We start from the raw sequence: 14,507 nt of genomic DNA on the forward strand, positions 1-14,507 counted from the left end.
AACAGCCAGCAAAACCACAATCATCATCTTCGGGTCCGGTCTATCCGTGTGGGGGGTGGGGGTGGAACCTGCTAAAGTATTTCATTTTTTAAACAGAAACACGATAATCATCATCATCATTTATCATCATCATCGTCATCCATTGTCGTCGGCATCGTTATCATCGTGTCCGGGCAATCCGTGTGTGTCTGGGTGTGGAACCTGCTAAATATTATTATTATCTACCTACCTAATAAAAACACACCATTCTTGTTCATTTATTTTTCAAATAATGAAATGAAAGGCACGACCTTTCCCGCACACACAAGAGGCGATGACGACCAGTGACAAATTATGGGAGGTGGGGGCGGCCGACAACTTTTGGCGCGACATAAATATGAAATGTTAAGGTGACAGCGGGATGATGGTGGTGGGAGGGGGGGGGGGGGGTCTCAACCCTTCACCATCAACAACTGTTTGATGGCGGTGTGTGTGTGTGTGTGTGTGTGTGTGTGTGTGTGTGTGTGATGCGACGAACGATCATAATCAAGGCTGCTAGACAGCCAGATTTCTTCTTGCCCAAGTAGTCAAATAGACCCCAAATAGCCAAACACCACAAGCATTCTGACTCCCTTGAAAAACTCATTGGTTTTGATTAACAAAACAATCGACTACAGTTGGATAAACTTATCTTTTCATTTTTTTTAAATAAAAGATTTGTTAAAAAAATGAATAATAATAGAAAAGCGTTTCTTAGTAACCAATTTTGAACTTGGCCATCTGCCAGCCCCCATCATAACCAGCTGCAGTCAAGCCAGCCACAGACATAAGAGAGGGAGGGGTATGTGAAGTTTCCTGTGGCAAACGAGTTGCTCGTGTTTTTTTTTTTCAAACGAATCACTGCTCGATGACGTCACTGACTCGAAACCACCCGAAACCCGCTCGATTTTAGAGGACTCGATCGAAAACCCGCTCGATTTGATCGTTTCAAACTCGACCCAGCACTAGTATAATTATAATCTTTTCCGGTGGACTGAAAACACAGTTCCATTAAAAAAAAAAAAAGCTCTTCAACATTAGAAAACAAAACAAAATAAGCAATATGCCAGCTGGCCTTGTGCATGACCAATTCGACAATAATTGGCCACAATAATATTTATTTATTTTTAATTTTTATTTTTACTTTTAAAAAAATCAAAAACAATGTTTTCCTAGTCTTTCTAGTCCATTATTTTGTGTATCAAACTGAAGCGTTTCTTTGAAGCGTAGGAGTGCTAGTAGTGCTTGGCCACGACGTGAGTTGTTGTTATTTAGTCATGTTTTTAGTCGAAATTGACTAGATACTATGAACTCTCGCCATCTGGCAGCTGATCAATGAATCAATCTATCAATATCAAGCTGAGCGTCTTTATTTAGTCTAGCCTACTTTTAGTTTTAGTTTTAGGTATTATTATTTTAATTGATACTCTGTTGTGCCATCCACATCCCTGGTGTTTCTGAAATGCAGGCATCACAGTCACAAACCGTAAGTTAAATATAAGTTCAATCAAGTCTTTGTGTCAACCATCGTGCGTTCTTCTTTTGTTCTTGTACTTGTACTTGTAGTCATAGTCATTGGGCTTGGGCATTGTCAAGACTCAAGACTCAAGATTCTAGAGTAATTTCTAAGTAATGTGATGTATTTTGTTTAGGCAATAATGGGCAAGTCATTAACGTAGTCTGAGTCTGATTCCAACATGTACTGTAGACAGGTGCCGAGTAGCCATTGGAAAAGTGAAGCGCTAGTTTGGGTTAAAATTTGAATAACACTCACTAACACGATTTCACAAGTGTTGCAGTTGCATTGTTTTTCACTCAACTGTGTCTGTGTATCTGAATCTGAAACCCGGAGTTGAAGAAATCACCCTTCGACAGAACTTTTTTACACAGAGAGTTATTGAACGTTGGAACTCATTGCCAGCAAATGTCGTTGAAGCGTCGAGCGTCAATGCTTTCATTACTTTCAAGAATAGATTCGATTTAGATACTGTGATGGAAAGTTATATGCATGGCTGTCATTATACCCAGACACCTGTCTGGAAGTTTTACCAGAATCGACGTTGCGGGTTCAAATCCTGGTTCCGCCCCTTTTTAAATTTTTTTTTTACATTCCGTCTTCTTTTTACAGAACGGTGCAAGGGATAAATGTCCCATCCATCCTCCGCCCACCTCTTTTTACAAAAATCTCTCTCTCTCTCTCTCTCTCTCTCTCTCTCTCTCTCTCTCTCTCTCTCTCTCTCTCTCTCTCTCTCTCTCTCTCTCTTAGTTCCTTTCTAGTTTCTAGCAAATTGTCATATTCGTCCCCACTCAGATCTCAAAAAGTGTCTAAAAAGGATAAATAATTAAAAAGCAAACTAACAGAAATATTCAGAGAGCGACCAAATGGTCAGATAGAGGAGAAAATAACAAACAATAATTTAAAAAAAAATAAAAACAATTTTAAGAAATTCGTGCTCAGAAACGGAACAAAAGGTCAAACAAAAATGAGAAAAGAATAGGCTCGCACACAAAAAAAAAAAAAAAAAAAAGGTGGGGGGAGGATGGATGGGACATTTATCCCTTGCAACGTTCTGTAAAAAGAAGACGGAATTAAAAAATAAAAAATAAAAAAGTGGCGGAACCAGGATTCGAACCCACAACGTCGATTCTGGTAAAACTTCCAGGGCAGACGACTAAACCATTCGGCCATGACACCCACTTCGAAGTCAACGCATATTGTGTATATGTAGTAACAACTGATTTAATGTTGGTTAATTTTATGTTTTTATAGATATTTTATTCTATGTGCATTCGGAAACATTCCATATTCTGGAATGTTGATAATTGTTTAAAAGAGAGGAGTTTCAAATATGTGTCTGGGGATAGTGAAATTTGGTTATCCCAAATATTCTTTCATTTATTATCATTGTATATACGTACATCGGTAATCACTAAGCAGCGTGCTATACTACAATCTAAAACTATTTAAACCTCATGGACGTATGCAGCAACATTTTCATTAATTTACCATCACCGCCAACAGAGGTGCAAAAAAACACCACCTTTTGCAACGTAGTGTTTTTATGCACCTCCGTGGACAGTGTATCTTAACGGATCGTTTTTATACACCGCCGTCACGCATGCGCATCCCACCCAATTTCATCAGCGATATTGTGTTACTGTATTTGGACACGGCGAAAATTGTGACATCTATAGGATGTTTTTGTTAATAAATTTATATTAAAATAATATTAATCTAAAAAATTGAAATATAAAACCAGAAAATAGAAGTTGCATTGAAGGTAAAATATTGTTTTAGAAAGACCTTATCAAATGTGATGAACAGTTAGGTGGCTCTGTAGCCCAGTGGACAAGCTGTCAGACTTTAACCTTGAAAGTACTGGGTTCGATTCCCATCGTATATAATTATATATATATATATATATATATATATATATATATATATATATATATATATATTATATATATATATATATATAATTATTTTTTTTTTTTTTTTTTTTTTTTTTTTTTTTTTAAAGTTTACTTTATTGAGAAAGACAAAAAAAATTTCTTTTTTTTCTTCTTCTTTTCTATTTTTTTGTTTTTCAAAAAAACTTTTTATCATGTTTAAAAAAACAACTTCGGTTTTAATTTTCTAAAATTATTTACTTCTTTGAGATCAGTATTTGTGTGCCATGTTTCTTTTTACCTTTGATTTTTTAAAGTTATTGATATTATTCTTTAACTTATTTTTTTTATCATTGTATATACATACATCGGTAATCACTAAGCAGACTGCTAAACTACAATCTAAAACTATTTAAATTAAAACCTCATGGACGTATGCAGCAACATTTTCATTGATTAACCATCACCGCCAACAGAGGTGCATAAAAACGGTGCATTTTTGTACACCTCCAATGAAGGTGCATAAAAATGTTGCGTTTTTGTACACCTCCAACAGAGGTGCATAAAAACGCCACCTTTTGCAATACTAAATTTTGAGTGATAAAATCATCATATAAAAGTAAGGTATCATTTATTAAATGTTTTTTAAAAGCCTATTTATATATGTATAAAATAATTATTAATTTTCATTTTTGAAAAAATATCAACTACTTGTAAAGTAAAGGCAAAGGAATATTCATATCTATGATTGTAATTGTGTCATGTCAGTGCCAGTGTAGACTGTACGGTAGACGTTAACTCTAGAGTAGAGTGGTGAGGAGGTGCACCGTGTTTCTGAAATGCAGACATCACAATCACAATCACAAACTTATGTCTTTCTTTTCTCTTTCTTCTCAGCAAAATGTAATGTAATGAATAGTGTGTTGAAGGTAGGCGCCGGGCATTTGTACAACTATAGGAGCGAGGTCCCTGTTTTTATTTTCACAAAGACTTAGTTGCTATCTTAGTCTTCTTAGCTGTTCACTTGTTCTTGTTCAGGCAGGCGGGTGGTAGGATGGGAGCATCACCCTTGAATCATATACCTATGATGTTCGCATGGGTGTACGATCCGATAGTGATGTCGTTTCTTCTTCTCTTTACTAGCCTATCCTGCTTCTTTGGTTTGTGATTGTATTTTTGACAGGGGATATTTTTTTTTCTGTAAATCTTCTGCCTGTTTGTTCTTGGTTATTTATAATTTAGCTTATATCTTTAGGTTATGATTTTGATTTACATTTGTACTATTTTTGTTAGATTGCTTGTTTTTTTGTTTCAGCGGTCTCTCATATAACCTCATTTGTGTTGGAAGAGACCTAAAGCAATAAACAATAAACAATTGTTCAGGCAGTTTAACAAAAAGTCTAAATGTAACTCTTGCACTAGAAACCAATATCATGTATGATAAAAGAGCTAGCAACAATGATTACAAAAGTTTAAATTTTGGCAGGACTCCCGTAGTTCACAGCACCTAAAGCCTAAAAAAGGAGATTTTTTAAATTATTGGTATTTTCTCCACCTGACTCGGTAGGTTGGGAATAAATACCGGTTTGCGATTACACTAAGTACACATATCTAGGTTTATTAATAATCCTTCTCAGAGTGGCTTCAATTTCAATTCTATATACAACAAAGAGAGCGTGTGAAAGTTAACTACAGCTTATAACCTGGACATAAAAAATTCACGAGAAAAGCACATACATGAAAAATGAACAACGTGACAACATGAGAACAGCAAAGCAACCTTGATTGAGATGACAAAATACAAACATTTTAGAGAAACACATATCATTCCCTACATTGTCTTGATAAGAAATATAATTATGACAGTTCAAAGTCAGAAATTTCAGACCTATTATTATCCCAAAATTACCATTGGAAAATTGTGATCAAAATTGCGTGTCAATATGGAGTTCTTATTAACAGGTTGTATAACAAAATGTTTGTCTAATCGAGGACAGCGCGTTTACATTTATAGCGGCCAACTGTCCAACCATCCTGATAAAATCGGGACTGTCCCAATTTGGCTATCTGAGAACAGAAAACTCTAAATTACACAGTTTCAATAAATCCCATCATTAAAACTGTAACAGATAGAGTGATGTAGTTTATGTTTTATATATAGTAAATTTCAAACTAATTACTTATCATATTTCATTAAGATGTAACAATAACATTATGATTAATTGGTTTTTAAAAACCAAAAAAGATATAGCAATAATAACTTTATGATTAATTGGTTTTTAAAAACCAAAAAAGATATAAAAATAATAACTTTATGATTAATTGGTTTTTAAAAACCCTTTTAAAAAAACGTCTTTAACGCTTGTAGAGGTAAGAAAACCTCAGTCTCAAGAAAGTTTAAATAGCAACAAGTAACATGTGAGACGAGATATGATGCCGGATAGGCAACGTTGCATTCTTTTCTGACACAGACGACACTGTTAAAGGTCAGGTACTCATTTTATACCTGAGTGCGATGTGAGAATGTATTTTCGATTCATGCCACATGAAATTAACCGTCAGCATCCGCCCCTGAACCGTATTTGGACTAGTTTCCTCACTTGAGGCCATGATGATCATTTGTATCTCTTTAGGGGCAGCGTGGCTCAGCAGTATAGTCTTTGCTTTGTACCCGAAAGGTACTGAGCGTGATCACCCGCCGCTGCGCTGTTTGGCCTTGAGCAAGTCACCTCGCCCTAGCTCAATTTGCGGCCCGGCACTGCGGTTGATGCCTGGGTTATTCCAGTCTTCCCTTGGAATAGACCCTAGAAACAAATTTCCCCTATGGTATGAATAAAGGGAATTTTTATTTTTTCAATAAAGATGATCATCTCCATGTCTCTGTGTGTCTCTCATTTCAGTTTTGGATATCTTTCCTGTCGGGCCAATAATAACACTTTTATTAATTTTTTTATTAAATTTTTTTTTTTTTTTGCAGAAAGAGGAAAAACAGCTTGATTCATCTCTTGATGATCTCATACAACGCATTAGAGAACTGAAGCAAAGTATTTCTGGTTTCATATATAAGCTGGAGAATGATTATCAAAACATTAGCTGGTAAGACAAGACTAGAAGACAATTCCAATATTCCAAATGAAGTACATTTTAATTACTTCTCTCGATATTTCAATTTTTATAAGGTCCTTGTGTTGACAACATTAAATAGATGATAAAAGCTTGTCTCGACACAATGCAGTGTTGTTGCATTGTTTGTTTGTTTTTTAATGTGCCAAAGATTAACAATGCATTAAGTAGAAATCTGGTAAAGTGTATATATGAAACAATACCAAACAAAGTAGACAGAAAAATGCAAGAAAAAAATCAGTCTGCCTTGATTGAGAATCAAACCTCAGATCTCCTGATTACCGGTATATCAGTATGAGCAGCCGTGTGATATGACCTTTGGCTCCTGATCTATATGTCCCTGGTTCTAGTCCGGTCCGGAAGGCAAAAAGTTGGGTTCTTGGAAAAGATGTCTCTGTCACTGTACTCATGTGTAAACGATATAAAGTATTATGCATCATTCTATATAAAGTGTTGCTGTTGCCATGGGATCCTGTGTAAAGCACTAAGGGCAAGTTTAGTGGATGATGCATTATGTACTATCAGACTTACTTTATTTTGCATTTGTTTCTTTCTCCTTCATTTGACAGCTTTTAATTGTTTTATTTTGATCTTTTTTATTTCGTTTTTGAAGGCCCAATATGATGGAGCATTATGGTGTGCTGTCATCTGGACTTAGTACCATAAAAAGATTATTAAAGACAGACAAGATGCCATTACTGCGAAATTATGCTCTGTTTCCAATATTGCTCTCCCCGGATAGAGATCCAAATGTTGAGGTTAGTAACATCACAAACATCTTTATTTTTAAACTTTTTAGTGTGGTCACTCGTCAGTCACTGTTTTATGAAAAAATGTTTTTATTTCTTTTAAAAATAATCTTTTTGGTCATATTTCCTGTGTAGGTGTCTGTATATGTAATTATATATTCACTCAAGTAGAACACAGGGCCATCAGTTAGGATGAGCTTAACTGGGTCAGTGGCAGTGCCCATCTGTTAATTAGAATGTATTGGCTTGGACAGCCAGAGCGTTGGTTCAGAATTGAGGACAAGGTCAATCATGTTTATGAATGGGACTGTTAACCTCTCTATATTTCAAAATATAGTAAAAAGTCAGTTGATTCTGATTGGTTGGTTAATAGTTTTGTTTTGACTTTCACCTTGTTGAAGGAAACTTATTGACCATTCAAGCCATAAACAAAGTCAACAAAGAGCTCCCCTATCTCCCTGTCCCTACCTTGTTGATTTGCATGTGAACAAAGGCTGATATGATGGTCTTGCCATCTGTTTCATATCATACAAAGAACACACAAAGAAATCCTGTTACTGTTACCCACTGTGTGTGTGTGTGTCTGCAGAAAATTCCTTTATTGTATGTATTTATGTGTGCACATCATGTGCTAGACTAATGTGTATATAAATAAAATAAAGTGTATAGCCTTGCTTCCTTTCATTCCACTACTCAACTATTCGAAGTAGAAAGATGACTAGATATTAGTGAAATAATTTTGTAACCGAGTTTGTTGCTAATGCTTACTTCTTTTTTTTTAGAGATATTTTTCTATGGATTTGGTCTAGTAATCTGTCAAGGAAAAAATTACAGATTTCATAAATTCTTACTAAATTTCCTCTCTCTCAAAAGATGTTTTATTTCCTTTTAAGAAAAGGTATGGAATGTACCCCTCTTGTGGTATGACACTCGCTTTTTGGATCGGAAGGTCCTGAGTTCGAGCCTTGTTCTCTGCATAGTTCAGTCCTTGGAAAAGGCTTTTTACTCACATTCAGGTGTAAGGTGTAAAATGAGTACCTGGCCATTAAAATCATTGTCTCTATCGGAAAAAAAATTCTAATATCGCTTAAAAGGCATCATGTCTTGTTCTACATTGCTGTTGGTCAGGGACTTTATGTAAAACGCTTTGAACGCGTTTGCAAAATAAAAGCTCAAAATAAATAAAAAATCAGAATTGCTGCAAAATCTGTTTATTCATTTAATTTCTATATGGTATATTTATTTTCTTTTCAGAAATTAACAGAAGGTCGTGTTCTTGCCTTCAATCATGAGGTTGTGCCAGATTATTTACGTACAAAACCAGAGCCAGATGTTGAGGAAAAGCTCACTCTTATTAGTGTAAAGGCTTCATCCATCACTCCTGAAATGACACAGGTGAACTATGACCTCACAGACTTAAGAAAACTTTTAATATTTATATTTCTTCACAAGACCATGTTTATAATGTATTTTAATTATATATACACTATGATCTGAAGACACTGGCAAGGCTTTTGAAATGTCAATTATCATATCTAACAAACTCAAAGGTTATAACACTCTAGAACCTATTGCAGAAGTAATAATCATTTCAAAAAGATTATTAAGGCTACTGACTTTCCATCACATATCTTAGGGGAACTGCTTAAAGCCATTAGATATACATTCCAATAATATAATGGGATAGAAGCTTCAATTTAATAGATAAATGAGAGATGAGGGGATAGCATTGTCATTGTTAAGGCGAACTAAGTATAAACGCTTAGATACTTATATTGGTTTTCTCAGTGCATGAATGGTTTTTATAATCTTTTTAACATATATGTTTATTACAAAACTGCAGTAACAAATATATTTTGCTTTGTTTAAAAGTGTCTCTGATACAATCATCCTCTCATCTCTCATTTGCCTTCAATGTCTCATTCATTTCTTTTGTTGACAAAGGGGAATCCTGAAACAAATGGAGATTCCCTCAGGTTCTCCTATTGTGCCAAGGGTTTCCAAGGTCCACATTTGCATTTCTTCTATCCTTCTATATATTGTTCCTTAAGAAAATATATAGTGATGGTTATTTGACAGCTAAAGGCAAACAGACATAGAAATCTTACTTGTAAATTCTATCACCTTCATTTTGCCATCCTCTTGTCTCTCCTTTGTTTTTGATATCTCATCCACACCATCTGCCTTGTATATTTAATTGAAGCTCCTATTCCATATTATTGTTATTATTGGTGCATATTTGTCAAATTGCAGAGTCAGACTTTGAAGAATGGAAGTGAAATTTTTGCAGGGTAATCGAAGTCTGCCTTAAGTCTTTTTTTTTATTTTTTATTTTTTTTTTTTTTTTTAATTAAAAAAAATTCCACAGGCTTCCTATGCCCTCCCCCTCTCTATATCTCTGTCTGTCTGTCAAGATGTTCGATCGGTTACCAATTTAGCAATTGTGCAGGCCATGATAGGAATGCAATATTTTATTTTTAAGAAACTGAAGACAGATGGCAGTTGTATGTGGTGAAGCGTTGTCTTGTTGAAAGAAGGAAATATTGTTGTTTTGAGTCAGATGTGGAAACATTGGCTATATGATTCAGTGCCAAAGAGATAACTTTTTTAGAAGTTTGCAGTTATTTTCACCCCTTTTAATCAATTTCAAGTTTTAGATTTTATTACAACTATAAATATAACATTTGGAAAATCAAATCTATAGTGAATTATATACCCATGTAGAGCTAATAACCTGAAGTTTATGGTCATGCAAAATATGTTTGTGTTGACCGTACAATAAAGTAGGACAGTTGGTTCAAAGTTTTGCTGCATTTTCACTGTAGGCTATAGATATTTATTTTTATTGAGGTGTTTTCAATTCTAACTTAAAGAATAAACAGAAATAAATGGGAATAAGCAAAAAAAAAACAACCAAACCTTGAGGCCATTCTATGTTGTTCATGTGAGATCATTTTTGTGTGTTCTCATTTTGTGTTAAACAGAAACAACTTACAATGTTGAACAAGATAACAAGCAATATCTTAGACATAATCAATGCCTCAAGTGATGATTGGGATAAAGATTCAAGTAAGTTGCTTTGAAACTTAAGAATAATTGCACAACAAAACTGGTGTTGTATTGAACATATCTTATGTAAGGAAGATTAAAAAACTTTGTTAGATGTGAATCAACCAGAGCAGAGTAAGAATCTGGTGTGAGTGGTGTCTACCATACATTTTTTACGCTTTTTGAAAATTTTAGCATGACCTGACGACGTACACACCTGTTTTCTCGTCAATAACTTCCTCTGGTGAATTCTCCATAGCTTAGATTGATACAGCCCCAGATACATTATAAAAAAAAGCCTTAGCAAGAATATATAATGGTCCATTTTTAGACTTAAGATAATGTTTATAGCATCAAACATACTGTTATGACTGAATAGTGTCACTGACACTTTTAAAGTAAGCAAGATAATTTTGTTCCTATGACACCAAAAATATATTAAATAATAATTTCCTTTTTGTTCTCAGATGATCCACTATTTACATTCTACATATTTTTCTGAACAAATATTCAATTTAAGGATCAGTGAGAATTATAAGAGAAAGGTTTGCCCCTGTCTCTGACTTTCATTTATTAACTAAAAAGGTTGGATAGGGTCTTTCATGATCCTAGTATAATTTTTTTCCATGTGGTAGTAATTAAAAAAACAAAACAAATCCATATAATCATTGACCATTGAATATTAAATATATGGTAATGATTTAATATCGCATGTTACAATAGTGTTCACCCTCAATTTTATTGGCACCTTTATATTTAGTTGTCTTAATGGACCACATACATTTTGGACCTTTAGGAATGTAGGCCTATGCTTTTCAGACAAAATAAAATATTTGATTGTTAGTGAGGGTCCTCTGAATTTAATGTCTGCTTTCAATAGGATAGGGGTAAAAAGGGTTAAATAAAGAGTGTCTCAAGGTCTTATTTCAAAGTTGCCCAGCTGGAAGCAAATTGGATGTCAACGTCATTCTACAGACATTACTAAAAGATGTGCATCTGTTATCATACACAATTATACCTTGTCTTGCTTGGCTTTGAATTCAGAGAGGTGTGTTGTAGAACCCATATCTTAGATAGTTGATAGACTTGTACTACTATTTTTACTCTTACTCATTTAACTTTTTCTCAATGTCTGAGAACTATCAGTCTTTTTTTTTTTTTTTCAAATTCATTAATTAAAAAATATATATTTTATGTTATCCAATTTTATCTTTGAAGGTCAGAAAAATTCACAACCAGTGACATATTCTCCTCAAGAGACGAGCCAGCTTATAGCAGCTATAACAAAAGGTGTGCGTTTGCGCAGAGTTGAGCCAATCCCTCCCCAAATGGCAGGTCCTCAAATGGGTGCCATGCAACCCCAACAGCCTCCACAAGGGGCTCTCCAACAGAAACCTCTCAGTAAGTGAAAGCAGTCATGATAATCTTTTTCTATGCAAGAGTTCAGGGATTTTGGGGTTTTCTCAAAAGTTATGTTTTGAATTTGTGTAGGGATGCCAGTTTTCCAGATTTTCTGGAAGTGATGGACCCTGAATTTTCCTGTATTTTTTTCGTTTCTTTAATTATTTTTGTTTACATTTTCTTAATTCAAAAGACTTTATTCCAGTTCGTTTTATTATTATTATAATTATTGTTATTATTTATATTCTCATCATTATTATAGTAGTAATAGTAATAATAGTCGTAGTTCTTCTTCTTCTTCTTATTATTATTATTATTTAAGTATTATTGAGAATTAAAATTCATAATCTTCCATCCAATTTCGTATTTTCGTAATTGGCCATGAAATTTGTCTAAAATTCGTAAAATTACGAAAAATTTGTAAGATTCGGCAGGTATGATATGGGTGAGGTTCATTCTTATCAGAAGTTCCAGATGAAGTTTGCACTTCTTTGTTAAAATTCAATAGAGCAATCAGTTAAAAGCAAAAAGGTCAGGACATTTCAGCTGGCTCAAGTGGCATCCCTGTTTGTGTTATTTACTATGCTCAATGGCGAGCTCTTTATGAACTACCGCCATTCTCTGGTTGACTGCATTTGCATTATAATATAACAACGATCAGGAAGTGTGTGTCAGTATATTGCCACATTTCAATGGGATGATTTTTGTCTCTCTTTCTGTGGCTGTGTGTGTGTATGGTAGGTTGGATGCCAACATGTATCTATAGGAATGGAGATGTTTGGTGAACTGTGAAGAAGAATGGGACTCATGGGAATGAGAAGATTACGTTTCTGATTCGGTGGTAAGATGGAGTAAAGGTTGGGAGATGACCCATTAACTCAGACAATAAGAGATTCAGGCTCAACTCTACAAGGCGTTTGAAAGAGAGAAACACTTCGAAAAAGTATTGCAAGGTATAGGTCTTTTTTCTCAAATACAAATAGGATTATGGATCTATCAAGTCTTGAAAAGAGAGAATATTTTTTTCCAATAATAGTTGGAGAAATTATCCCTCCAAAGTCTGATGACTTTTTATGGTGACACCTGATACGTTTTTCCATCCTTTTAACTGTTTGTGTTCAATTGAATTTCAGTGCCAGGATCAAGCATGGGGAGGATTCCTAGCACGATTAAAACCAACATAAAAGCAGCTGCTACTTCACATCCCTATCAGAGGCCCTGAATATTTTTGATGAAACAAATAATGCAATATGAAAGGAGATGAATGGGCAATTGAGGAGTGCAAGGATTATAAGATTAAAAAGAAAAAAACTGTTTTTTGAAAGTTGAGAGCAGTTGATTAAAATTGATTTGATTATTGCAAGCTTTTCATTTTGATTTATTTCTTTCAAATTTAAAGTTTCCTTGAATCTTTTTTATTTTTTTTCAGTAGGATTACTGAGTTTAGTTACATTTTTGTTGTTGCTGGTCTTTTATTTTTAAAAAAGTCAATTGTCATTATTTAGCCCAGAGAAATAATTCTAAGAGACAACAGTGTTGCAACAAAACTTTAAACAGCTGTTGTGAGGGGAATTTCTTTTGTTATCGAATTTTGTTCTTAGTATTCAGAAATTTCTTTTCAGTTTAAAGTTAGTTTGAGCATGGTGGCTTTCGGATTATTGATTTGTGATTAACAGAAATAAAGAGGGAAAAATGACAGCAATTTTATTTCTTTTTGGTTTAACCTATTTTTACTGTATTTAAGATGGCTATGTCTGAGACTTAGCAACATTTTATCACACAATTCAAGACAGCGATCACAAAACTAAAATGAAAAGTTGATGGTTGTTTGTGTTGTTCAAGGAAATATTCCATTGATTGAGCTATTGAATACTTTCACAGTAATTTTTGTTTTCTCCGTCTTTCTGTGCTGTCTTCTCCCTCTTCACTCAGTTTTGTTCGTCAAAACTATGAATTTGTTTGTGGATGCCGTGAAAAATTTACTTAGACAATGAAGGACATAATTTGGGAATTCTGTTCTTGTTCATTAAACCTGTGGATTTAAGAAACACACAGTGTTTGTTTTATTACTATTATTGATATTAAAAAACTAGAAATGAAGGACACATCTGGGTTTTTTTTTTTTTTTGCGTAGTTTTCCATCACTGTTCAAGTTTTTTGTAGTGAAAATTTCAGGAAGATGCTGTAAGCCATTACAATAGTTGCGCTTTTTGTAAAAAGTGGGAAATTTTACTAAAGCAATTTTTTGACTTAAAAATTGGAAGGAAAATTCTAAAAACGTGTCAGAAAATTGCTCAAGTCAAATTTCTACCTTTTTCCAAAAAGCACGATTCTATCATAATGGCATAGCATCTTCCTGAAATTTTCACCACAAAAAACTTGAATAGTGATAGAAAACTATGCAAAAATCTAGATGTTTCTATCATTTTTTGTTTTTAGTCTAATTCAAGTATTTATCGGGTAGAAAAAAACACCCTATATATCAGTATCAGGAAAAGCCTAAGCAAAACACTCGCCTGAAACTGCTTCCTTCTTGGGAAAAGTCACGGTCGGGTAAAACCAGGTAATCTAATTTCAAGCTAAGGACAGAAAGCCACGTGGTTTACATGCAATAATTTTTGGAATTGTCCTGGGAATTTGATTTCAATAACAGTTGTCCTGGTAAATAAATTTTATTTATTTTTCCTTGAAAAAATAATCAATCATGAATGAGTTGAACTAGGAGTGTGTTAAAACTTAAAACTACCATGACATCATCATCATCCCCCCCTCAATACT

General features: G+C 34.1%; 1 protein-coding gene across 2 annotated transcripts; it reads left to right on the forward strand.

The window, feature by feature from the left end:
• The first annotated feature begins 1,021 nt into the window (after nucleotides 1-1,021).
• On the forward strand, nucleotides 1,022-13,777 carry LOC144957568 (mediator of RNA polymerase II transcription subunit 8-like). 2 transcript variants are annotated; one of them, XM_078888912.1, is made up of 7 exons: nucleotides 1,022-1,504; nucleotides 6,386-6,504; nucleotides 7,145-7,289; nucleotides 8,535-8,675; nucleotides 10,265-10,349; nucleotides 11,547-11,729; nucleotides 12,863-13,777. In XM_078888912.1, the coding sequence occupies exons 1-7, from the start codon at nucleotides 1,481-1,483 to the stop codon at nucleotides 12,949-12,951; spliced, it is 786 nt and encodes a 261-aa protein (XP_078745038.1). In that variant the 5' UTR covers nucleotides 1,022-1,480; the 3' UTR covers nucleotides 12,952-13,777. The 2 variants fall into 2 exon arrangements, with proteins under 2 accessions (XP_078745038.1, XP_078745045.1); XM_078888919.1 differs by having other exon boundaries at nucleotides 1,096-1,274.
• Nucleotides 13,778-14,507: the final 730 nt, after the last annotated feature.

Source organism: Berghia stephanieae, chromosome 1 (genome assembly GCF_034508935.2).
Source record: "Berghia stephanieae isolate SIO BIC M18660-M18661 chromosome 1, UCSD_Bste_1.3, whole genome shotgun sequence".
Taxonomy (NCBI): domain Eukaryota; kingdom Metazoa; phylum Mollusca; class Gastropoda; order Nudibranchia; family Aeolidiidae; genus Berghia; species Berghia stephanieae.